The 23,722-nt window shown below is 47.9% G+C and overlaps 1 protein-coding gene across 3 annotated transcripts in view; it reads left to right on the forward strand.

Annotated features, from left to right (window-relative positions):
• Window positions 1-23,722, forward strand: part of Anxa6 (annexin A6) — a 203,183-nt gene that overhangs the window by 176,864 nt on the left and 2,597 nt on the right. For 2 of the 3 annotated variants that reach the window (XM_051180650.1, XM_051180648.1), the window contains 18 exons: window positions 665-744; window positions 1,508-1,564; window positions 2,153-2,246; window positions 2,629-2,724; window positions 4,082-4,140; window positions 5,641-5,763; window positions 7,046-7,104; window positions 8,720-8,798; window positions 10,733-10,814; window positions 12,002-12,096; window positions 12,361-12,474; window positions 12,559-12,649; window positions 13,912-13,991; window positions 14,680-14,733; window positions 18,655-18,672; window positions 19,501-19,594; window positions 20,602-20,697; window positions 22,470-22,528. In XM_051180650.1, the coding sequence (XP_051036607.1) occupies window positions 665-744; window positions 1,508-1,564; window positions 2,153-2,246; window positions 2,629-2,724; window positions 4,082-4,140; window positions 5,641-5,763; window positions 7,046-7,104; window positions 8,720-8,798; window positions 10,733-10,814; window positions 12,002-12,096; window positions 12,361-12,474; window positions 12,559-12,649; window positions 13,912-13,991; window positions 14,680-14,733; window positions 18,655-18,672; window positions 19,501-19,594; window positions 20,602-20,697; window positions 22,470-22,528 (1,430 nt within the window). The remainder of the gene's footprint in view (window positions 1-664; window positions 745-1,507; window positions 1,565-2,152; window positions 2,247-2,628; window positions 2,725-4,081; window positions 4,141-5,640; window positions 5,764-7,045; window positions 7,105-8,719; window positions 8,799-10,732; window positions 10,815-12,001; window positions 12,097-12,360; window positions 12,475-12,558; window positions 12,650-13,911; window positions 13,992-14,679; window positions 14,734-18,654; window positions 18,673-19,500; window positions 19,595-20,601; window positions 20,698-22,469; window positions 22,529-23,722) is intronic. The other variant, XM_051180649.1, reaches the window with a different exon arrangement.

Here is a 23,722-nt window from a genome sequence, read left to right on the forward strand (position 1 = left end):
AAAGCAATGTGGTCTCTGATCACTGGAACTTGTAGCTTTGTGAAAGAATGATGAATCTCAGAGGAAAATAATGATGACACACAGTGGTCAGATTTTACAAAGGAAATGAACAAGAACTAGACTTTCCCAAGATAGAACATATGTCAGAAAACCTGCCTTAGGAGGAAGTGAGGAGCTTGTTGTATGGAGAATGAGGTGACAGATGGTCCTTCTGGCAAAGGGACAGCAGTATATAGAGCCCTATGCAGAAGTGAGTTAGGTGGCCCAGATGAGACTGGAGAGGTATAGGGTGGGTTAGCATCACAGAGGACTTTGTAGCCAAAAGAACACTAATGTTTTACTCAGAGTTCAGTGACAAGTCAGGGGTGTTGCAATCAGATATGAACTTTGTGACAGTTGCCTTGTCACTGTGAGTAGAAGAACCCTCTGTCCAGGTGAGGATGATGATATGGTGGGATGGTACAAGGGGATGGAAGTAGGAAGAATCTACTTCTTTGTGTCCCAGTACTAGCAGCTGTGAAGAGACAGTTGTCATGGTAGCCATACATATTGAATTGGGGTTTACAACAAAAGCTAATCATATGGGGGGAGCAAAATACATCTTTTCTAGATCCCAGAGGCTTTGTGGGGGGATGCAACTAGAGCCCCTGTGTTCCTTCTACAGCCTATGAGCGAGATCTGGAGTCTGACATCATTGGAGACACTTCCGGCCACTTCCAGAAGATGCTGGTGGTGCTGCTCCAGGTAGGTCCATGTGCACACATATGTCCCTTTCTACAGCTCTCCCCATGGGAGCCACAGGCTCCTTTCCCTGCTTCTCAAACAAGCAGCCTAGGAGGACTGCAGGATGTAAGGGTCTCATGTAGGTCACACCTTCTTTACTGCCCATCTCCATTTGTTTCATCCTTTGGAGCCTGAGAGGCCACTCTGCAGCCTAGGCTCTGTCTGTTGGTCTGTTCTTGTCCCAACACCATGCTTTACACAGTCTTGTGCCCCATGGAGAGCCACATGCCTCATTCACAGTCTCCTTTCTCTCCTCACATACATCAGAACTCCCTTCTGGTAGTTCAGACCTTAGAATACAAGTCTCAAATCCTCATGGGTAAATTCTTGGTTTAGGGGGATGAGAGACCCTAATATTAGCACACAAATGTGATTATATGCCTAGACTTCCAGTGCTCAGGAGGTACAGGTGGAAGGATCAGTGTATGTTTTAGGCCAACCTAGTAAGTTTTGGGTCAGCCAAGGCTACATAGTAAGACCCTATACCATCCTTTACCCCTTGGGCATTATTGTCATGAAGTGACTTGGAGAATGCCTTTCATCTGCCCTGGAGTGGAGATACCAGAAGGACCTCAGTCATTCCCAGGGCTCCTGTTTGGTCAGGGAGAGGCTCCGTACAACTCTACAAAATCGATACTGTGCATTTCTCCTGTTCAGTCACTCTCCTGCGTCTCCTCTTGGCTCCATACATAGGAAACATACACTCTCTTGTCTCTCCATCCAGGGAACCCGGGAGAATGACGATGTTGTGAGTGAGGACTTGGTCCAACAGGATGTCCAGGTAAAGGATGCTGATGGAGGTCTCAATGACTCAGCAAGGAGCCTTATGGAAAGGGAGAGATCATGGGCCCTGGTAGCGGTGAAGTTTTTTGTATCAAGCACCAGAAATCCCTGAATCAGTGTGGTTTTTATAAGGTTTCATCAGAGAAAAGATGTAGGTTTCTTCCAGAGGTGTTAGCGTAAAATGATAGCCTGCATTTGATCCCCACCCAGCACCCATGTAAAAAGCTGAAACACTACCTCAAAAAACAAATAAGGTGGACAGAACCTGAGGGACAACACCTGAGGTTGACCCTCTGACACCACCCCACACCCACACACAGAGAAAACTATGGGAGCTATGGAAGGAAAAGAAGGAAAGGGCATTCATCTAACAGACCACGGGGGTATTTGTGGAAGAAGGGAGGACTTCTGGTCTGGGCAGTGAAGGTTGAGGGGAGCTTCCACAGAAAGGAAGATGGGAGTGTGCAAAGGTCAAGAAGTCACCAGTAACTTCAGGATCAGGCAGCTGTCCTGAGTGGCTTAGCCAGAGTGTCCTGCCTCCCCTGGTTTGTTCTTCCCTACGTTTCACTCACTTGTTCCTTCTTAGGACCTGTATGAGGCAGGGGAACTGAAATGGGGAACAGACGAGGCTCAGTTCATTTATATCTTGGGAAATCGTAGCAAGCAGCACCTCCGGTTGGGTGAGTTCCCAAACTGCGGTACCTCCCCAGGTGCCACTGAGAACCCATTTCTATTTTCCTCTTCTACTGATGGTACTGAAACCACTTCATCTCCAAACCAAATACCAGGCCTGTTGTGGGTTGTGCAGTTCCTTACCTGAGCCATTACCAGGACTGTACTAGCCCTGTCTCAAGACAGAGTCCTGCACAGCAAAAATGACACAACTGTATCACCTCCCAGCCACCGCACCAAAGTGCTAGCCCTAGCCTCCTGCCAGCGTTTGACTCTTGCCTATTTTGTCATCCCCTTCAAAAGTCTCTGTTCTTTTTTTTTTTTTTTTTTTTTTTTTTTTTGATATGGCAACACTGTTAGAGGTCATGTCTGTCTGTCTGTCTCCCTCAGTGTTTGATGAGTATCTGAAGACCACAGGGAAGCCAATTGAAGCCAGTATCCGAGGGGAGCTGTCTGGAGACTTTGAGAAGCTGATGTTGGCCGTGGGTATGTACTGGTGCCAAGGTGTCTGGGATGTTATCCCAGAAGTAAATGCATAGCAATGAAAGGGATCTCCATGGGGTGGAGTTAGAATATAGAAAAGCAGGAGATAGAGCCTTGGTCGAGCAGCATGGCTGAACCTGGGGATGGGGAGGAATTCAGCCTTAGGCACTAATGTCCTATGTGACAAGGGTAGAAAGCACCCACCTTAGATTGGGATAATAGTCATCAAAGACCTTGGAGGGTCTGCCTGCCAGGCGCCATGCTGTATTAAGTCTTTAGAGGGCCAGGGCCTAACACCACCACTGTCTCCACTTAGCAGATGAAGAAACTGTGTTACATAGAGGCTGAGTCTCTTATCAAGGAATGGCTTTGTGTAATGGATCAGGGCTACCTTGGTTATAGGATTAGCCAGGAGCTGATGAGCCCAGATTCAACCCCAGGACCTCTCGATAGTATCCATCTCAGATGAAGTGGGGGGATGACTGAACTTACTGAGTTCTTTGCCAGTCTGATATCTTAAGAGTCAGCAAAGCCAGGCCACAAGTTAGCTGGTTTTTGTTTTTGAGACATGGTCTCATTTAGCCCAGGTTGGCCTTGAATTATGAGGTCAGATGAGGCTGACCCTTGACCTCCTATTCCTACCTCTGCATGTGTGTGAGCATTTATGCTATCATGCCTGACTTGGTGCTGAGGACTTTGTGTGTACTGGGCAAGCACTCTCTCTCTGCCATTGAGTTGCATGCGCAGCCTTGTTTACTGCTTTCTTTTCTTTCTTATGTTTTTTTTTCTTTAATTTATGTACATTGGTGTTTTGCCTGCCAGAATGTGAGTTACAGAGAGTTATGAGCTGTCATGTAGGTGCTGGGAATTGAACCTGGGTGCTCTGGAAGAGCAGTCAGGGTGTTACTAGCCCTGTTTGTTTGTTTGTTTGTTTGAGGCAAGATCTCCTATATTTCATGCTGGTCTCAACTCACTGTGTAGCCAAAGATGACCTTGAATATCTGATCCTCTTGCCTCCATCTCTGGAGTGCTGGGATTATGAAGTGTACATCACTCCCAACCAAACACAGGCACAATCCCATCACTAGGGAAGCTGAGACAGCAAGACTGAAAGTTTAAGGCATGCCTAGGCTACAAGAGTAAATTTGAGGCTAGGCTGGGCAATTTAGCAAATACTGTTTCAAAATTTAAAAAGTAATATATCTCAGTTGTTACAAAATAAAAAGTAATGTATCTCAGTTGTAAAGCACTTCCAGCACATCCAAGGCTAGAGAGGGAGGAGGAGAGGGAGATTGAAGGGAGGGAGGGAGGAAGGAAGTAGGAAACTACCCTTCATCTCTCCTTCTCTCCTTTTTTCCAGTAAAATGCATCCGCAGTACCCCGGAATATTTTGCTGAAAGGCTATTCAAGGCCATGAAGGTATGTAGTGGGTTAGTGGGAATGAGACTGGGGGAGGGAAGCCTCTGCCCACTTCCTCAAGACTGCTGGGATTTTACCAAATCCTTGGTGTCCAGTGGCCAGAAAGAGCCTGTTCTTGTTTGAGTTTCGTTGCTGTGATAGAATACTGTGACCAGGGGTGGAGTAGGGTGGGGAGCAAGATAATAAAAAAGATTCTGACCAAAAGCAACCCAAGGGAGGAAAAGATTTATTGGCTTATCCTTCTAGGACACTGTCCATCACTGAGGAAAGTTAGGACAGAACTGAAATCGGAATCATGGAGGATGCTGCTTGCTGACTCACTCAGGTTCATGCTCACTAGCTTTTTTATATAGCCCAGGACCACCTGTGTAGGAAGTGGTGCCTCCCATAGGGGTTAAGAGCACTGGCTGAGCTGGGCAGTGGTGTCACATCCCTTTAATCCCAGCACTCAGGAGACAGAGGCATGTGGATCTCTACAAGTTTGAGGCCAGCCTGGTCTACAGAGTGAGTTCCAGTACAGCCAAGGCTACACAGAGAAACTCTGACTAAAAAAAAAAAGCAGAGCAAAGTGGTTCATGGTTCGTACTTGCAATTCCCACAGCTTGGCATGGTAGGGCAGGAGGGTCAGTAGTTCAAGGTCTTCCTCCACCTTGTCACAAAAACACAAAACCAGGTGAAAGGCAAGAACAGCCAAAGGTTGCCCTGTGACTTCCACACACATCCCATAGCATGTGCATACCCACCCACACAGATAAATAAATGTAATTCTTAAAAGTTTTGTGAGGTGGAGAGAGAGCTCAAACAGTAGTTAGGAGCACTTACTGCTCTCCAGAGGACCTGAGTTCAGTTCTCAGAACCTATATCAAACAACTCACAACTGCCTGTCACTCTAACCCTTTCTGTCCTCTGCAGTCACCTCACACATATGGCATATATACAGGTATGTACATAAATGAAAGTAAAAATAAATCTCTGAAAATTTTTAAACCATAAAAATAAGTAACAAGCCAGGCATTGGTGGTGCATACCTTTAGTCCCAGCACTCAGGAGGCAGAGGCAGGCAGGTCTCTGTGAGTTCGAGGCCAGCCTGGTCTACAGAGCTAGTTCTAGGACAGGTTCCAAAACAATACAGAGAAACCCTGTCTGAAAAAAAATAATAAATAAGTAACAAGCCAGAATATTCCTATTCATATCAAACCACTTTAGAAAACACTTTGGCATCTGTCAGTAATCTCTCCACATTTACAATGCTGAACATTGTGACGAGGCAGCTGGTTTCCTTCTAGGTGTGTTCCAAAGGACAGCATTTCCCAGGATTTCTTTCATTTGACACTGGTGATACCTGTGGTATTTCCATGGCACATTAGAGTAAATGAATATTTGCTATGAGAGATATCGGAACACTGGCTGTCCCATCCCTTCTTGGCTACTCCAAGAGGGCAGAGCAGATAACCAGACATTCTCCATGAGTGCAGTCCCTCATACCCTCATGTCCTCTAGGGCCTGGGGACTCGAGACAACACGCTGATCCGCATCATGGTCTCCAGGAGTGAGCTGGACATGCTTGACATTCGGGAGATCTTCCGGACTAAGTACGAAAAGTCCCTGTACAGCATGATCAAGGTGAGTAGGCTCTGGGGAGGGTGAGGAGGGGAGCAGAGAGCTTCCACCACAACCACTTAGGCTTTGGGAACCTCTACATAGGAGCACATGGGTCTTGGCCATTCCAAGAGCTTTTTGCTTTAGGGCGTTTTCAAAGAAGTTTAAGCATCAGGGTAGCTGGTGACAGGAGTGACTAGAAAGGAAGGGATAGACGCTGGAAAGATGACTCAGCTATTAATAGTACTGGCTGTTCTTCTAGCCAGGTTCAGTTCCCAGCACCCACATGAAGGTTCACAACTATCTACAATTCTAATTCTAGGGGATCTAATGCCCTCTTCTGGTCTCCCTGGGAACTGCACCCAGATGGTACACATACTTACATACATACAGGCAAACACTCATAAGTAAAAATAAATAAAACTTTAAAAAGTAAGACATGACTGGACCCTACAGTAATAGACTTTAAGGGTCAGGATGCCATCCCAAGGCCAGTGGGTATACACAGTCTCTGCAGAGAAGTTCACTGATGAACACTATTGAGCATTAATTAGAGAACCCTGGAGCCTGCTGGGTGGTTAGTGCTATCTCAGGGGTGGCTATTCCATAAGGCCTTGGCAAGAAATCATCAGATATAGTAGTTTTATAAGCCAACAGAGAAAAGGATCCAATTTGTACTTATAAATGTTATCCAAAGAGGATTTTTAAATGAGTGTCATGCACTGGACATTCCATGGGGAAATAAGTTTGCAACAATCTAGAATAAGCAAAGATGCTGTTGCACATGGTCTTTGCCTTGGAAATCCTCATAGCTGTTAATATTTTGAGATCCATTCCAAAGCCTCAAGGGATATGACATCTATATCATTGTGTGACTTGACCAAATATTTGTTTCACTTAGAGCTTTTTCCCATGGGTTTGTTCATGGACCTGTACTTCCATGGAATGTTTCCATTGGATGTGCTGCATCTGGGACAGTGGAATGCCAGGGCCATGCGAGAATAGCAAGCATCTGGGAATCCCATGTTTAGTGAAGTCAGTATAGCAACACATTGTTATTACTGGAAGTATTTATACCTCAGGAAATGTGGCAAATAACATACTCCAGAGACTTGTTGCTTCCTGTCTTTCCCAGAGAGCTGATTGCTGGATAGTGACCAGCACTGCACTGTTTGGTGGCCTCAGCCACTGCAGGCAGGAGGAGGGGCAGGGCTGGTGTGAGTGAGTGTTCTGCACGCTCCCCGCCCCCAACTCCAAGAAGAGCCAGGGCTGTGTTTGAGGTCAATCTTTCCTCCTCTCTCCCCAGAATGATACCTCTGGTGAATACAAGAAGGCTCTGCTGAAGCTGTGTGGAGGAGATGATGAGTAAGTGGGTTCCAGGCCCAGGATGGAAGGATGGCCTCACACTGCTGGTGGCCATCCCCAGTGGATGGATAGATTGTGTGAGCCTCGGTCTCCTCTGAGGCTGGAATGCCAAACCAGGGGAAAGTGGCCTTCGGCATTCCAGTCTCTGCTGTCTTGAGGGTCTCTGTGTCTGAGCAAGTGTGGCCTACTATAGGTGGAACTACTATACCTGGAAGTCAGTCTGCTGTCTGGATCAGGAATTAGAACTCAGGTTCTAATCTAGGCATAATGGCACATACCAGAGGCAGGCAGATCTCTGTGAGTCCAGCCTGGTCTATGTAGTAAATTCCAGGCCAACCAGGGCTGAATAGTGAAACCTTGTCTCAGAAAGTGAAAGGAGAGAGATGGGGCTGGACAGATGACTCAGTGGTTAAAAATACTAGCTAGTCTTCCAGAGGCCCTGAGTTCAATTCCCAGCAACCACATGGTGCCTCACAACCATCTATAATAAGATCTGGTGCCCTCTTCTGGCCTGCAGATACATGCAGACAGGACACTGTACATAATAAATAAATGAATCTAAAAAAAAAAAAAAAAAAAAAAAAAAAAACAGGAGGGGGAGCTGGGAGGAGAGAGTCTTGAGAAGCCACCTCTAAGAAGGCCTGGTGATGAGGACTGGCCTGGCTTCTTCCTGTGACCACCAGTGTATTCTGTGGAGAGCTGAGGAAAGAGGTTAGGTGGTAGGTGGGCTGCAGGGGCCCTTCTTGGAATATTAATCTAGGTGACTATGTCATGACATGACCAAATTTATACCTAGGAAATTGTGGGTGCTTTGACTTCCTTCTCCGGGGTTCAGTGGACAGTTAAGGAAGGGACATGAGAGCTTCCTGTTGACTATGCTCAGACCACAGATGCCACAAATCCCATGTCACACACTGGTCCCTCACACGTCCAGGTGCCTTGCAAAAAGAGATATGGGAGCAGTGCAGCCTTATCCTGCCCTGGCTTATTTGAGAAGGGATTTGGACAGAAGCCACCCATGTTATAAGGAAGAAAGGAGAGGTTGAAGGCCAGGCATTGGTGGCGTATGCCTTTAATCCCAGCACTGGGAGGCAGAGGCAGGTGGCAGGTGGATCTCTGTGAGTTCGAGACCCGCCTGGTCTACAAGAGCTAGTTCCAGGATAGCCTCCAAAGCCACAGAGAAACCCTGTCTCAAAAAACAACAACAACAAAAGACATCAAGGGACTGTCCTACTTGTGCCTGAGACCAAGGAGGCTGCTAGGAAAAGCCCCACTGTATGTTAGGGGGAGCTCAAAGGAGGACAGAGAATCCTGAACTAGCTTTGATGAACTCAGACAGGAGAAGAAATAAGAAGAAATAAGGCCAGATAGGTCTGTGTTAGTGTTGGTGTGTGTGTGTGTACATGTGTTAGGGTGTACATTGTGGTCTCACCAAGTGTTCCTGTGTGTCTTTATATTAGAATGTATGTGGACGTCTCACCCTATGTTGGTTGCACGGATGTGTGTTTGTTGATTGATTATACGTGTGTGTTGGGTATAAGAGTATGTTGGAAGTGTGGAGTGTTGCCCATGATGACATTCCCTCCCATCCCCTCCCCTAACCCCTCCATTCCAGTGCGGCTGGCCAGTTCTTCCCGGAGGCAGCACAGGTGGCCTATCAGATGTGGGAACTTAGTGCAGTGGCCCGAGTCGAGGTCAGACCCTCCCCACTTCCTGCTTCACCTCTTGATCACTGGCTTTCACTTGTGCTTGCACCTTTCCTGCGGAGCTGGTTGGCCCCCAGCTGCCCCCTGGTGGCTAACCGGAGCTGATGCGTCTTACACCTGAAGCTTCCAGATCCCGGCCTTGGTTCTAATGCTCTGGAAGTGTTCTGCCTGCTCTCTACTAACAGGGCTTTCTCCAGTGAGACTGGGCTGGTTCTGTGGGGGCCTCTGCATCCTGGGCCTGGCAACTGGGCTTAGCATACTGAGCTGCCCTCAGTAGAACAGAGGGTACCCCTGGACATATTACTACAGGGTTCAGGAGTGTTCTCCTGAGCACCCTCACCCTTGAGTGTCCATAAAGGACAGGATGAACGGCTTCACAGAGACTCCTGGCAATCCAGTCTAGACACTGTTGGGTCCTCACCTTCCTCATGGCCACTATGCCTGAACCTTTCAAATGAGGGGCTTATACATGGCAGTCCTGGTGGCCTAAAGGCTCTTGAACTCTGATGTTCTAGTCTTCCCTAAATTTGAAGGCAAATGCTAGCACTGTGGAAGATCATGTGAGGAATGAGCTTGACTTGGCGGATGGAGGTGCAGGCATTAATTAACACCTAGCTTCACAAAGACTGTCCATTCCTTTTCAATTCCACCAGCCTTTCTGATTAGTAAAGAGAAAAATCGGCCTGGTGCCACATTAGTGCTGTGCAAGCTGGCTGCCTTTTTACACAGAGAGCAGAGAGAGCTGCCTTAAGTCCAGTACTTCTGGCAAGGCTTGATGCTACATCTGTGTTGTAGGAGCTGGCTGCCCTTTTACACAGAGAGCCGAGGGGAGCTGCCCTAAAGTTCCATGGCCTTGGCAAGTAATAGCATCTTAAATTTGGTAGCCTTTAATCTGAGTTGGAGCAGGCATTGCATTTATTTTTTATGGGTGATCATCTGATAATGACAGGCTATATTCTTTCTAGTTTGTGATGGTATATAAAGTATAAAATTATTTTTATCTCAAAGTTAGGGATTTAGCTCAGTAGTAGTTTGCCTGGCAAGAGAGGGGCTTTCAGTTTAGTAACCACCATTGAAAAATATCTTTATTAATTTAAGTATTTTTTAATGTCTGTTATGTATCAGGCACTTGTTAGCACAAGAGAATATAAAAAGTATATACAAAAGTTTAGGCATGGTGGTATATGCTTTTAAACCCAGTACTCAGGAGGCAGAGACAGATCTCTATAAGTTCAAGACCAGCCTGGTCTATTTAAATGTACTTCAAGATTTGTTGCTGGGGCTGGGATGTTGCTTAGTATGTCAAGCACCCCCCCCAAATTATTCTAAATAAAACTGTTTAAGTAAAGATCAGGCATAAAGATGCCCACTTTAATCCCAGCAGAGGCAGAGGCAGGCAGATCTCTGAGTTTGAGGCCATCCTGGTCTCTTTAGGGAGTTCCAGACCAGGCAGAGCTACATAGTGAGGCCCTGTCTCTACACAAAATAAAACAGCAGTAAAACTCCAAAATCACTGAAGCAAAATGAAAAAGAAAGAATTAAGTAATAGCAGATACAGAAAACAGCATGAATGTCATTGGGTGATGACTAAAATTTGGAAACTATTTCGCTTCTGAGTCTTTTGGGCCCTTTACCGAGGAGCCATGGCTACACCAGGCATCATGTCACCAGGGCAGGGTGGCTGGCATGTGAGGGGCCCCAGCCTCTGGAGCTGCCCACTTCTCTGTCAGCACGCACCTCTCCCCAGGCCTGAGACTCTGCCCTCTCAGCCCTGGGTGGACTTTGTCTGCTGTGCCTCCTTCCCCAGGCTGCTTGGCTTGGGACTCAGCCTAGAAAGCCCCTGCCACTCTGCATGCCCCTTTCTGGACCGGGCTCCCCAGGGGCCTCCAGACACCTTCTGAGCCTCATTCTCCTTCTCACAGCTGAGGGGTACCGTGTGTGCAGCCAATGATTTCAATCCTGATGCTGATGCCAAGGCCCTGCGGAAAGCCATGAAGGGGATTGGTAAGGATGACGAGGACCAGAGAAGACCTCCAGGCAGCAGCCTGGCAGATTTGGCAGTAAGGGGCTAGACAGGGGAAGGGATGCAGCCTCCAGCCAGGCTCTACAGGATGAGGAGGAGTGTGTGGGGGCTTCCTCTACTTCAGGTGGGAGGGAAGGATAGGAGAGGGTTTGTAATGAACTTAACCAGAGTTCTTCCTGGGCACCTAAGTGTCTGTCCTGCAGCTTCTGGGCAGGTGCCCGGTGAGGAAGAGAGTACTAGTCGGTCATCAAACTTTAGGTGTTAACCAGTATGACTCTGGGTGAGTCCTTAAACAGCTCTGGTCTCACTTTCCCAGTGTGTAAAATAAGGTTCATTGACCTAAGAACCCAAAGCCCCCAGTGCTGGGGTGACAGCACCCCAATTATTGGCTCCTCTAGGCTGCTGACAGTGGGAAAAGCCACTGCATGAGTGGATGGTCAGCTGTCTGCACCCAACTGGGCCTGTGCTTGGAAAGCCCTTGCTGGGAGGGAGAATTGGGGTGGGGGTACAGGGAGGCGTCTGTTGTCTTTCCTCCTTCCATATGCCCAGCAGCAACTCCCAAGGGGTCCTGAACCTCCTGGGTCTCAGTGAATTCTTCTCATGAGAGTAATGCCTACCTAGCATCTCTATGACTGTCAAACTACAGGGGAAAATGCTTTGAAAACTAGATCCCTGTGTCAGTCCTGAGGTTGGTGGCACTCATCTGACAGGCAGGAGGTAATGCCCTAATGCCTTTAGTCAACCTGCTATGCTCAGAGGGACTACCTGGGAGCCACTGTCAGGGAGTTGAAGACAAAGGAAATACAGTCACTAACTGTACAGAGGTTATAGAGATGTGGAAAGAGACCCAGAAAGAGAGAGGGACCCTCCCAGGGTAGGCAGCCATTGCCAGAGCCAGGATTCGAACTCAGAGCTTCTGACACCCAACCCATTGCTTGCCACCCCAGCTGCCAACTAGGTGTTATCATCTGGTGCCTGTCACCTTCCTGGTTGTAGTTTTATCCAGTGGCACTACAGAAAAAAGCAAGGAGCCCACAGGGGCCAGGAGCACGTGGTAACCAACCTAGGCTTTTACCCTGACAAAGATTGATGGGAAGTACCAGTGGGGGGATGTTGGGAAAGCCGAGCCACAGAACCTTCTCTGAGGCATGTGGTTTTGGTGACCTAGGAACTGACGAAGCCACCATCATTGACATCATCACGCACCGTAGCAACGCCCAGCGGCAGCAGATCCAACAGACCTTCAAATCTCACTTTGGCCGGGTAAGGGTCCTTCCTCCCTAGTCTGGGTCTCAGCTCCCTAGTGACGTTCAGCCTGCCACTGCCAGTTCTGTACAATTAGGCACCAGGGCTTTCATAATGATGAGACCCCCACCTGGTTGTGGCATCTTGGAATGTTCTGGCCTTGGGTCACTCTGTACCCCCAGTTCTTTGTGATTAATGAGTGATAATGTGTGTGACATGGCTTGGTGGAGACAGTTTCTGTGTGGCTCTGGGACTAGTGTGACCTTGGTTCTGCCATTGCAGGATTTAATGGCTGACCTGAAGTCTGAGATCTCCGGAGATCTGGCAAGGTTTATCCTGGGGCTCATGATGCCACCAGCCCATTATGATGCTAAGCAACTGAAGAAAGCTATGGAGGTACCGTGCATGTACCAGGGGATGGGATGGGGGGGTACTCATACTCAGAACTGTACTGCATATGCCTTTGTGTGGACTTTCTAGGGAGCTGGCACAGATGAAAAGGCTCTTATTGAAATCCTGGCTACCCGGACCAATGCCGAAATCCAGGCCATCAATGAGGCCTACAAGGAGGGTGAGTGTGGGAGGGGCTGGCCCAGTGCTGCTGGGCAACAGGGAGTCATCCAGCTGTATCAGTCCTCAACTCCAACCTATGGCCTCTGTAAAGCCTTGTGGTGGGTGTGTGTGTGTGTGTGTGTGTGTGTGTGTGTGTGTGTGTAGATGGAGACCAGGGTTCAATCTCAGGTGTACCTTCAGGTACCATCCACCTTATTTTATTTTTTATAATTTTGTGTGTGCGTGAGTGCATACACACGTGTGTGAATGCACATGCATGTGTAGGCCAAAGGACGACTTGTGGGAATCAGTTCTCTCCTTCTACTGTTTGGGTTCCAAGAATTGAACTAGGTCATCAGGCTTGGCAGCAAGCACCCTTACCTATTGATCTATGTCATTGGCCTCACCTTGCTTTTTGAGACAGGGTCTCTTACTGGTCTAGGGGTTGCCAGTTTGGCAAGACTGATGGCCAAGGAGCCCCAGCTAATTCTTCCCCTTACCAGCTGTAGGGTGACAAGTATGCACTACTATGCCTGTTTTTGGAGTGTGGGTCTGAGGGTCCAACTGAGGTCCTCATGCTCATTCGACAAGCCCTTTACTGACTGGGCTGTCTATCTAGCCTTTCTACAGGGTTTTAACAAGCTTCTTAGTGTGCTCATCTCTGCATCTAAGAAAAGTTGGCTGCCCCAAGAGAGTCCTGGTCGTATAAGACAATTTAGATAGAGTTTGGAGAACAGAGAGAACATTTAGCCTGCTAATGAGAGGGAAGGTCTCCCTTGCCTCGATGTACCCTACACTACTATTCAAATCCTTAAGCTTTAATCAAGTGGCCCTGGATTTTCATTCTGAACACTATGGCTGCTGTTTGGACCTAGGGACAGCTTCCCTCTTGCCGAGCTTTGAGTCAACAGTCATTTTAAGTGGGGGAGAAGTCCCAGATATACTTTGGGGTTCAGTGGTGCTGTGTAGGAGGGAAGGTAGAGAGTGAGTGAAGGAAGGGGAAGTTCCGCTGGAAGGTGTTGAAGGCTCAGGGTATAGCTCTAGGTCCCCCGCCTAGCATATACAAGGTCCTGGGTTCAATTCCCAACAATGCAACAAAATGAATGGATAGTGAATGGGAGAGATGAGGAGCTGATGCAGGAGTGTGCAGGGGTACCAGTACCAGCTGATTGCATACTCCTTCATGCCCACTTTTCCTGCTGACACAGCCCTGGCTCAGGTGTGACTCTCACATCTAAGCTTCCAGGCCTGCAGCTGTTCACACCTTTCTTCTTATCTCAGATTATCACAAGTCCCTGGAGGATGCCCTGAGCTCAGACACATCTGGCCACTTCAGAAGGATCCTCATTTCTCTGGCCACAGTAAGTGAATTTATGGTTCTGAGGCCCATTCATCTACAGAATCCACCCCCTTGCCTCCTCAGGATTCCACCTCAAAATCTCTGTTGTTCCCCTTTGTTGTTGTTAGTTTTGGTTTGGTTTTGGTTTTGGCTTTTTTTTGTTTTTGTTTGTTTGTTTGTTTGTTTGTTTGTTTGTTTGTTTGTTTTTGAGACAGGGTTTCTCTGTGTAGCTTTGGAAGCCATCCTGGAACTTGCTCTATAGACCAGGCTGGCCTCAAACTCACAGAGATCTGCCTGCCTCTGCCTCCTGAGTGGGCCACTGATGTCCAGCTTTGTTTTTTTTTAAGACAGGGTTTCTCTTTGTAGCCCTGGCTATCCTGGAACTCACTCACAGGCTGGCCTAAAACTCACAGAAATGCACCTGCCTCTGGCTCCCAAGTGCTGGGATTAAAGGTGTGCACCACCACCACCCTGTGAGAATCCCTTTTTGATGGCTGGTATTGTGACTTTTTTGATCTCCTTTGTATAGACCAAAGCTACATGGGTGACTCTGTCCTGTGATCCTATAACCCAGGTTTTTGTATTTTGTATTTTGTATTTCAAAAAATGGAAAGGGTACAGGGAGGTGACTAAGCAAGTCACCCATGGGTGACTAAAGGGTGCTCATGGGGGAATGTTTGGGGACTGACTTCTTGATTGTCCTGTGACAGGGAAATCGAGAGGAAGGAGGAGAAAACCGAGACCAGGCCCGGGAAGATGCTCAGGTGAGACCCCCACCCATCTCTACTGGACAGCTGATGGGTCCCTGACAGGCAATGGCTGTCAGGCGGGGCTGGCTCCTGGCTGAGGCATGACTGGTTTGACTGACAGATGGTTAGGTCAGAAGCAAATGCTTGAGGGCTTTCAGAGTGAGCTTGGGAGGGTGGAGCTTGCCTCACCGGCACTTCCCATGTGGATAGTGGGACCCTCAGAACTGTAAGGCAATCATAGATCACTCAGGCCAAACCTCTCAGCCTGCAGTGGGAAATGGAAGTCCAAGACAATGACCGGTTTCTCAAATCACACAGCAGATCAGGCCCAGAGATAACTTTCTGGGAAAGAGTCTTGCTGGGAAAGAGGCCTGAGAACCAAATATCTGGGTTTCTTGCATGAAAAAATGAGAACAAAGTCAAAGAAAGTGACTTGGTAAAGTTGACCAAGCTCCCTAAGGCTGGTGCTGCTGTCACTCACTGATGATGTATCTCAGGTATCCTATGTCCAGTGATGACTAGATAATGGAGGGATCCCCAGGGTTCCTGGCCGCTCTGCTTCTTGGGCTTCTCTGAAGCTGCTCTTAGAGGCTGGGCAACCCCAAGTAATTTCCCTGGGAGCACTGTGGCTGCACAGCCCCCACTGAGGTCCTCACTATTGTCCCCATGGACCTGAGCCAGGTCCCTACCTGTCCTGTCCGCCCCATCCCCACCTGCTGCAAGAGCTGCCCCATGCTGGAGATGGGCACAGGAGCCACCAACTGTAACGCTAGCATCTAGAGGTTACAGTAGGTCACTAGAAAGAGCATTGACAAACCCAGAGTCCCAGCTGCCGAGTCCCCAGCTTCACCAGCAGACGTGGGTTGAGACACCAGTGTCAGCACAGCAATCCCTAGAGTAGCCTGAAACTGCAAAGTTAGGCAAGCCCCAGCACTGGGGTGCTGAGACAGGAAGAGCAGGAGCTCCCTGAGACCCTGTCTCCAAAAGAACAATACAAAAACCCAATAACCCCCAAGCCCTCGCTACAGAGTTTAGCAGGTGTACCCTGTGTTGAGCAAGCATTGGTACTCTTTTGGGTACCATGCTGTTTTTTTCTGGGGAGAAAAGCAGCCTTAGCCTGCCCACAGGGGCAGTTTCTGAATGGCTTCAGTTGGATTGGCACCCAGGTCCAACCAACTCCAGTCTGGCTTACACAATACCCTCCAGGACCCAGCACCACCATCTCCATATAGCTCTTGCTCAAGAAACTGTGGTCCAGTTGCCCAGTCCTATTCTGGAATAGAAGCTCCAGGGTCCCAGTTGACAGGGTCTTTTCATTTATATTCAAGTACATTCATGATCTCTAACCCCCACCATCATTTTACTGAGCCCACATTTCACACACACACATCCAACAGGTGTTTATTTAGTATTCATGAGCAGCCTCATGGTGTAACAGAGGGCTTTTGATATTAGATTTCACCAGATCCATCCTGTACCCAGACACCATCTCTAGGGAATGCTGCTGCCTGCTACCTGGTCTGCCTTGGATGCTAATGGGGCAGTGGTGGTCCTGGCCCAGCAAATGCTCTGCAAGGGAAGGGGAGAGAGAGAACCTGGGTGGAGGCAGTGGAGGGACCCTTTGAGCCACAGCGCTGCCCTTGCAGAGGCTCAGTAGCTTCTCCATGAATAAGGAGCAGATCCTGATCCACTGTCAGCTCATTTTCTGACAACTAGTAAGTTGTTTGTCTCATAAGGAATATGTATTCTTTCATAAAACGTTAGAAAATAGAGCTAAAGAAAAAAAAATCCTACCATTTCCCTGAAGTCATGACTTAATATAGATATTCAAATTGGGCTTTCTTTTTGTATATATAAATAGTTTCCTGCTTATGGCAGTTAAAATAAGCTGGGCAGAATAAACCTCACCGGGCAGCCCAGCAGTGACGCCATGCAAGTTCTAGGCCAACCTGTTTTGCATGGTGAGTTTCAGGACTCTATCAAAGGTCCTATTGAGAGAAAGAAGGGGGAGGGAAGTGATACCTGGGAGTCAGAGGTGGCTTTCAGGAGTCAGTTCTCTCCTTCTACCTTGTCAAGGCAGGGCTGTCCTGTCTGCGCGCTGCTACTGGCTCTGAGAGCTCCCTCCTGCTCTCACTATGAAAGTGTTGGGTTTGTATATGTGCACCACCACGTGAGCTCCAGGCAAACTCAGCAGGTTCTCATGGCAAGGTCTTTGACCAACTGAGCTGCTACTCTACCCTCTAGAACTCCTCTTTTGACAAAACTGAAACTCTGAACCCTGAGCCAATAGTTCCCCGGTTCCTCTCCCTCTAACCCAGAGCAGCCTGCTTTCTGTATCTGGATTTGACCCCTCTGCAAACATCACATTAAGAACTTGTCTGCTTGTAGCTGGCTTACTTCACTCTGCGCAATACTCGCCATGATTCATCTAGGTGACTGAAAGTATTGAAAGCCTGAAATAGCCCATAAGCCTTATAAATGGGATCATCATTGCTCGACACTCAAATCAAAGTGAAATAAAGTATTTCTACAATAGGGAACATGATCCTAAATTCCAGGGTGGGTAAAGGAGCCACCTAACTCTGACCTCATGAGGTAGACTTTTGAGAGCCACATTGTCCATGTGGGTACCTCCTGGTGAATATCAGTATTTTTTTCATCTAGATAAAAGAAGCACTAGTATATATAATACATATGCACTTACATATATCATGTAGAGAAGTGTTGTTTTTATGGTGCTGGGGTTCAAAGCCAGGGCCTTAACTCTGTCTGCATTTCTTCCCTATCCCAATCATAACCTGTTTTTTTGTTTTGTTTTGTTTTGTTTTTCCCTATATGTATGTGTTTTTTGTGCACATTAGTGCAGTGTCTGCAGAGGCCAGAAGAGGGAAGCTCACAGGAGGATTGCTGTGCTTTTAATGCCTACATGGGTTGCTATATAATGAGACCTTGTTTGCAAAGAGAAGAAGCCAGGTGTAGTGGTGCACACTATAATCCCAGCACTCAGAAGACAGAGGCAGACAGATCTCTATGCATTCCAGTCCAGCCTGGTCTATATAGTGGGTTCTAGGCCCTCCAGGGCTACATAATGAAACCTTGTCTCAAAACTAAATAAACAAAGGCTAGGATCTTGGTCTGTGCAGGAGAATACAATGGTTGGTAGGATGCTGGGGAAAGGACTAAGGACAGTTCAGGTACATTGAGACTAACTGGATTTATTCCCAGACACTCTGGGTCAGAACATCTTGGCTCACAAAAGTCCTGGCCACAGTGTCCACACCACAGGCCGTTCTTCTTAAGGAGAGTGTTTGTAGTGCCCACCTATGCTGCATGCCTGTGACTCCCAGGCCTCAGCTGTCTTGCCGTCCGTCCTGCCTATGGCCTGAGGAGCTAAGGTGACAGAGTCTGATACTGACTCACTGCAGAGAATCTGTGCCTGCCCCTGTCCTCTTCCCGGTGGCTCTGTAGGCTAGTGAAGGGGGCTTTCCTTCTCTCAGATGTCAAACCAGGGCCTTTGGGCATGAAGGGTGTCATTCCCCTTCTGGGAGCCACACTTTAAAATTAAACTTTTCCTGCTGGGTGGTGGTGGCACATGCCTTTAATCCCAGTACTCAGGAGGCAGAGGCAGGCCTCTGTGAGTTCAAGGCCAGACTGGTCTACAGAGTGAGTTCTAGGACAACCAGGGCTATTGCTGTTACACAGAGAAAACCTGTCTCAAAAAAACAAACAAATTCCCAGGCCTGTCTTCTGTTCTGAGTTCTAGTGCAGAAGTTACAAAGGTAATACCCTTCCCAGCCCTTCAGTGTGACCCTGGGGTCTCTTGGGACCTCTGCCACTCTGAGCCAGACCTTGGGGCTCCAGGGTCCTCCAGCCAATCACTCTGGCCTCTGACTCTTGCCTCCCTCTCTCCCTCCTCTCTCTTCTCCCCGCTCTCAGGTTGCTGCTGAGATATTGGTGAGTGTTCTGTTCTTCCTGGGGATTTGCCAGCTTCTGAGTCCTGCTGTGCTGGGCTGGGGGCTGAGTGGGGCAGGATTGGACAACCACTAGGACCTTCCCTTACAGCTTCTCTCTCTCCCCTTCCGGGCCTTTTAAGGACTCAGTTTAAAAAGGGCCAGGTGTGATAGTGCACAGTTAAAATCCTAACACTTGGCAAGTGGAAGCAGGAGAATCAGGAGCTCAAGGTCATCCTCAGCTGCATAGAGTTTGAGGCCAATGGGCTACACAAGACCCAGCCTCAAAAATGGGAGTTGGGGGCAAAGCAAGTGCTTCCTGTGCTTTATCCACTCATTTCTGGCCTGGCTTACACTGTATAATCAGCAGCTATGGTTGTTGCCTTTAGACTCATTTTAATTTTCTTTTTAAACCCAAAGTGAGTTTTTAAAAGGGAATTCAAATAGGATCGTAGCTGGCTAGGAGATTGTGAAACTTATGTGGTAGAATAAGTTGTGTTTGCCCTTGACCCCAAGTAGGGGAAACCAGCTAGGATATTTTTGTTTGTTCACATACATGTCCATACTCCCCAGAGGGATTCTCTGCTAACTGGGTAGGAGGACCAAGGCCCTGTGCCCAGCTCCAGCCCCATCTCTGGGTCCTGAGGACTTCAAAGGGAGGTGGAATGACCACTATGCTCCAGCGTTGAGGAGAGAAGGGACCAACCTCAATCCCCTTGGATAGCTGGTCTAACCCCACCCTGCCTGTGCTGAGCCTAGGCAGAGACAGTCAGTACTAACCATGGCTTTCTCATGTCTCCCTCTAAACCCTTGCTCCACCTGGGCTCTGCAGGAAATAGCTGACACTCCCAGTGGAGACAAAACTTCCTTGGAGACTCGATTCATGACAGTCCTGTGCACCAGGAGCTATCCTCACCTCCGCAGAGGTAAGCCAACAGAACACCACCCTGCCCCACCTTCCAGGAGGCAGTGGGAGCCACAAATATGACCCGAGCACCCCAGCCCTCTGTGAAGAGCAGAGCAGCTAAGTGCCTAGTTCCTTCTTCCTCATTCCAGTGGCAGAGTGTTAGGGGACTCCAGAGCCCCAGCCTGTCCTCAGCCAACTGACTTTCCCACCGTACCAAAGCAGATAGAACACCTACCTAGGATAAGGAATGGCCAGCCAATTTCACCTCAGAAACATGCAGTATTAAGGATTCTGAGGTGTGCTGTCATGAACCATTGGTGATGCTTGCCAGTAACAAAGCAGAGAGGGGTGAGGATGACACAGGACAGGCTACCACAGCTGTGTGCAGTGGCAATCCTGAAGTCCCCTGTCATTGAGACTTTTGCTGCCTCACATGTATCTACTCAGTACCTTTCAATATTCAGACACATGGTGCTTGATGCTCGGTTGCCTTGGCTCCTGTCCCCCACTTATCAGCTGTGTGGCTGAGCAGGTGGCTGGGTCTCTGTACCTTGATCCCCTTATCTAATTTTACGTTTGGGTTTTAATTGTACGTCACATGGTTGCTAAGATTAAAAAAAAAAAAAAACCCTACAATAAACATAAAGTAGTTAGGCTGTGCAGGGCATGCAAAGCCCCTGGGTGTCATTTTGATTATTATATAGTAAGTGCCACCCCAGCCTATCCAGGAATAAGAGAGAACCCAGAGAGGAAGGCAACCCTGGGTGGTCCGTGCATAGTTCCTTCTACACATCACCCTGGGATAACAGAAGTTGCCAAGACCTGGGGTTATTGGCCAGACCTCGAGGCGCTGGTATGGCCTAGTTGGCTCCAAGCCTTGTGATATCCCTGAGGCCAGAACCTGCCTGTCACCCCAGCCCTACCCAGAGCACAGCATGTCCTGTGAATGTGCTATGATCATTCATGGGGCAGGTCAGGTGACCCTGCCCAGCTGGTGTTCACCTCCCCCTCATGTCTCTTGGCCAGTCTTCCAGGAGTTCATCAAGATGACCAACTATGACATTGAGCACGTCATCAAGAAGGAGATGTCTGGGGATGTCAAGGATGCATTTGTGGCCATCGGTAATGGGCGGGCACCAGGGGGAGGGGCTGGGGCATCGCTGGGAATGTGGGCAGGTTCCCTAGAGGAATGTAGTCTTAGCATCATCCTATGTTGCTGTTACTGGGAACTAAACACTGTCTCAGATCACCTCCTGTGCCAAGGTGATTGTGGAGGACAGCCTGAGGACATCTTCCAGGTTCTGGGGGCAGGGTGAGAAAAGGGCATTCCAGGGAAATGACCAGAAGGGCAGAAAAAGGCAGTGTTCTACAGGATTGGAATGTTTGCATACATATATACCACACACAAGACATGCACCAGTGAGACTCACAGGACATGTATACATAGCATGCAAGATGCATTCATTCACAGGGCACAAACCATATGTATACACTAGACACACCTTAAGCGTGTTCTCTCATACCACATTCTGCCACTGAGCTACCTCCTTTCTCTGGGCTTTTTGGCTTTTAGGTTTTTTGTTACAATTTATTATTTATGTTTTGTGTGTACTCATATGTGTATGTACAAGTATGTGCATACCACAGCATGTGTGTGGAGGTCAGAGGAAAACTTTATAGAGAGTTGGTTCTCTTCACTATGTGGGCCCTGGGGATTGCACTCAGGTCTTTAGGCTTGGTTTCAAGTACATTAGCCTGCTGAGCCACCTCACAACCCAAAGATCTTGACTTTGAAAGGGTCTCTTTCCCTTTGGGGTCTCGTTTCTCGCTGTGTAAATATGGATACATACAGAGCTAAGCATAATATTGCATTCTGTATATACCTTATTGTAACAGCAGGTGGCGATAGAAGGCTTTCAAAAGTCTTTCCATTAACTGCAAAATGGGTCTTGAATTTCAGGAATTCTAAAATGTGGAGGAAAAGTGGTTTAGATTAGATAAACGGAGGTGTTGCTTACAGTAGCTCTTTATCACCTAGAGAAACATCAGAAAGTTGGGACAGACTAGTGATTGGAAGCTGGGGAGCTAAGTAGGAGATGCCACTTGGTTGCTGGTTGTCCCTGAGCAGAACCTGACTCAGCTTCTGCACTCTGTGACAGGACATGAAAATTGGTCTTTCTCCCCAGTCCTCAAGTGACACAGAAGCTGTTAACCTACACACACACACACACACACACACACACACACACACACACACCATCCCCTCTTAGAATGTCCCCAGAATCTGAATTTCTAGAGTTGGGTCTAAAACTCAGGTGTTGTTTGGGGATTTTTGTTTTTGTTTTGTTTATTTTATTTTTGCAACACATGTGTATGGTAGCCTATGAAATCCAGAAGAAGTTGTCATATGCCCTGGAACTGGAGTTAACAGGTAGTTGTAAGTGGCCCAAAGGAAGTGCTAGGAACAAAACTTGGGTCCTCTGGGAGAGCAGTAAGTGCTCTTAACTACTTAGCTATCTCTCTAGACCCTGAAACTCAGTTTTTAACCATCTCACATGCTTCTAATGCACTCAAAATTGGTGGTTCTGCATCTAGCATCCATTAGGGCTTAAATCCCATTTATATATTTTGCTGACCCCTATCAGCTTCAAGCATCTTCTCTGTAGGAAAGATGCAGCACCTGACAGAGGCGGGGGGCAAAAGGGCAAGAAAAGGGAGCAGCTTTGTGGAGGGGGAGATAAAGCGACACCTCTGAGCATGGAAGGTTAGCAGTGACCCACAGACCCAGTAGGATGGTTGCAGTAGACAGAGGCAAGCCCTGCCCACCCAGGGTCTGAGCAGCACACAGCCTCTGTCTGACTGAATCCCTTGCTTCTCTCTTGTCTTCCCTACAGTTCAGAGTGTCAAGAACAAACCTCTCTTCTTTGCTGACAAACTGTACAAGTCCATGAAGGTATGGTATCTGACCTGTTTATGAGCACTGTCTTTCTCAAACCTACAGACACAGATGCGTTCCTTACCCCAGATGAGGACTTCAAGCTGCTGTTTCCCTGCTGTGCTGTTTCTCAGCATCTGCCTTTGACCCAAAGATAGACTTTCTCAATCGGGCGTGATTTTTGTGCCCCTCTCTCCAGGGATATTTGTAATATCCAGACAGATTTCTGGTGGCCAAAACTTAGAGGAATATTGCTGTTGGTATCTGGTGGGAGTGAACAGGGTTGTTAACATGTCCTGTTGGACACAAGATAGATCCCTATATCAAAGAATGATCCAGCCCAACTGCTTGACAACTCCCTGTGTGCCAAAGCCTCAGCCTTGTGTCAGTGTCTGACCACAGTTGATCCCCCCATAGCAGTTTTGAGCCAATGGTAACCCCATTTTTCCATAGAAGAACAAAGATCAGTATAGGGCGGTTAAACTTGGCCCATATACCTGATAAGTGGCAGAGTTGGAGGGAGAGAAGAGGGGGTCCTGGTGCTCATATAGTCCAGATCCTGTGTTAGTTTCCAAGACTTCCATAGTGAGTTTCCACAAACTGAATGACAAGAACATAATCTCTGATGGTTCTAAAATCAAGGCATCAGCAAGGTTGGTTCCTTCCTATCCTATTCCTCACACCCCTCCCTGCCTCCTGGGAACTGCCAGGAACCCCTTGTGTATCTTGGGTTTGGCTTCACTGCTCCAGCCTCTGCCTTCATCTTGGTGTGTATGCCTGTGTCCCTGCTCTCCTTAAATGCCACCCAGTGGGTTTAGGGCCCTAATCCAACATGACTTCATTTTAACTCATTACAGTGGTATGGTAATTAGCTTTCCATCTCTGTAGTATAATATCTGGGAGGTAAATCAAATTAAAGGATGAAAAACTGGATTTGCTCATAGTTTCAGAGGCTTCAGTCCACGGTCTTCTAGTCCATTGCTTTTGAGCCTGCAGTGGTATAAAATGTCATGGCAAGCAGGACATGGTAGAAAAGATCTGCTCACTTCCTGGTAGCCTAGAACAAAAAGGAAGGAAGGGACAAAGTATATCCTGTAACACCCCCAGGACTTACTTCACCTTCACCTCTTCCCAGTAATGCCACCAGATTGTGTATATACATCAATATACTGACCTGTTGAGGAAGTCAGAAACCTTAAGATCTGCTTCCCC

The sequence above is a fragment of the Phodopus roborovskii genome, unplaced genomic scaffold (genome assembly GCF_943737965.1).
Source record: "Phodopus roborovskii unplaced genomic scaffold, PHOROB, whole genome shotgun sequence".
NCBI classification, from domain to species: domain Eukaryota; kingdom Metazoa; phylum Chordata; class Mammalia; order Rodentia; family Cricetidae; genus Phodopus; species Phodopus roborovskii.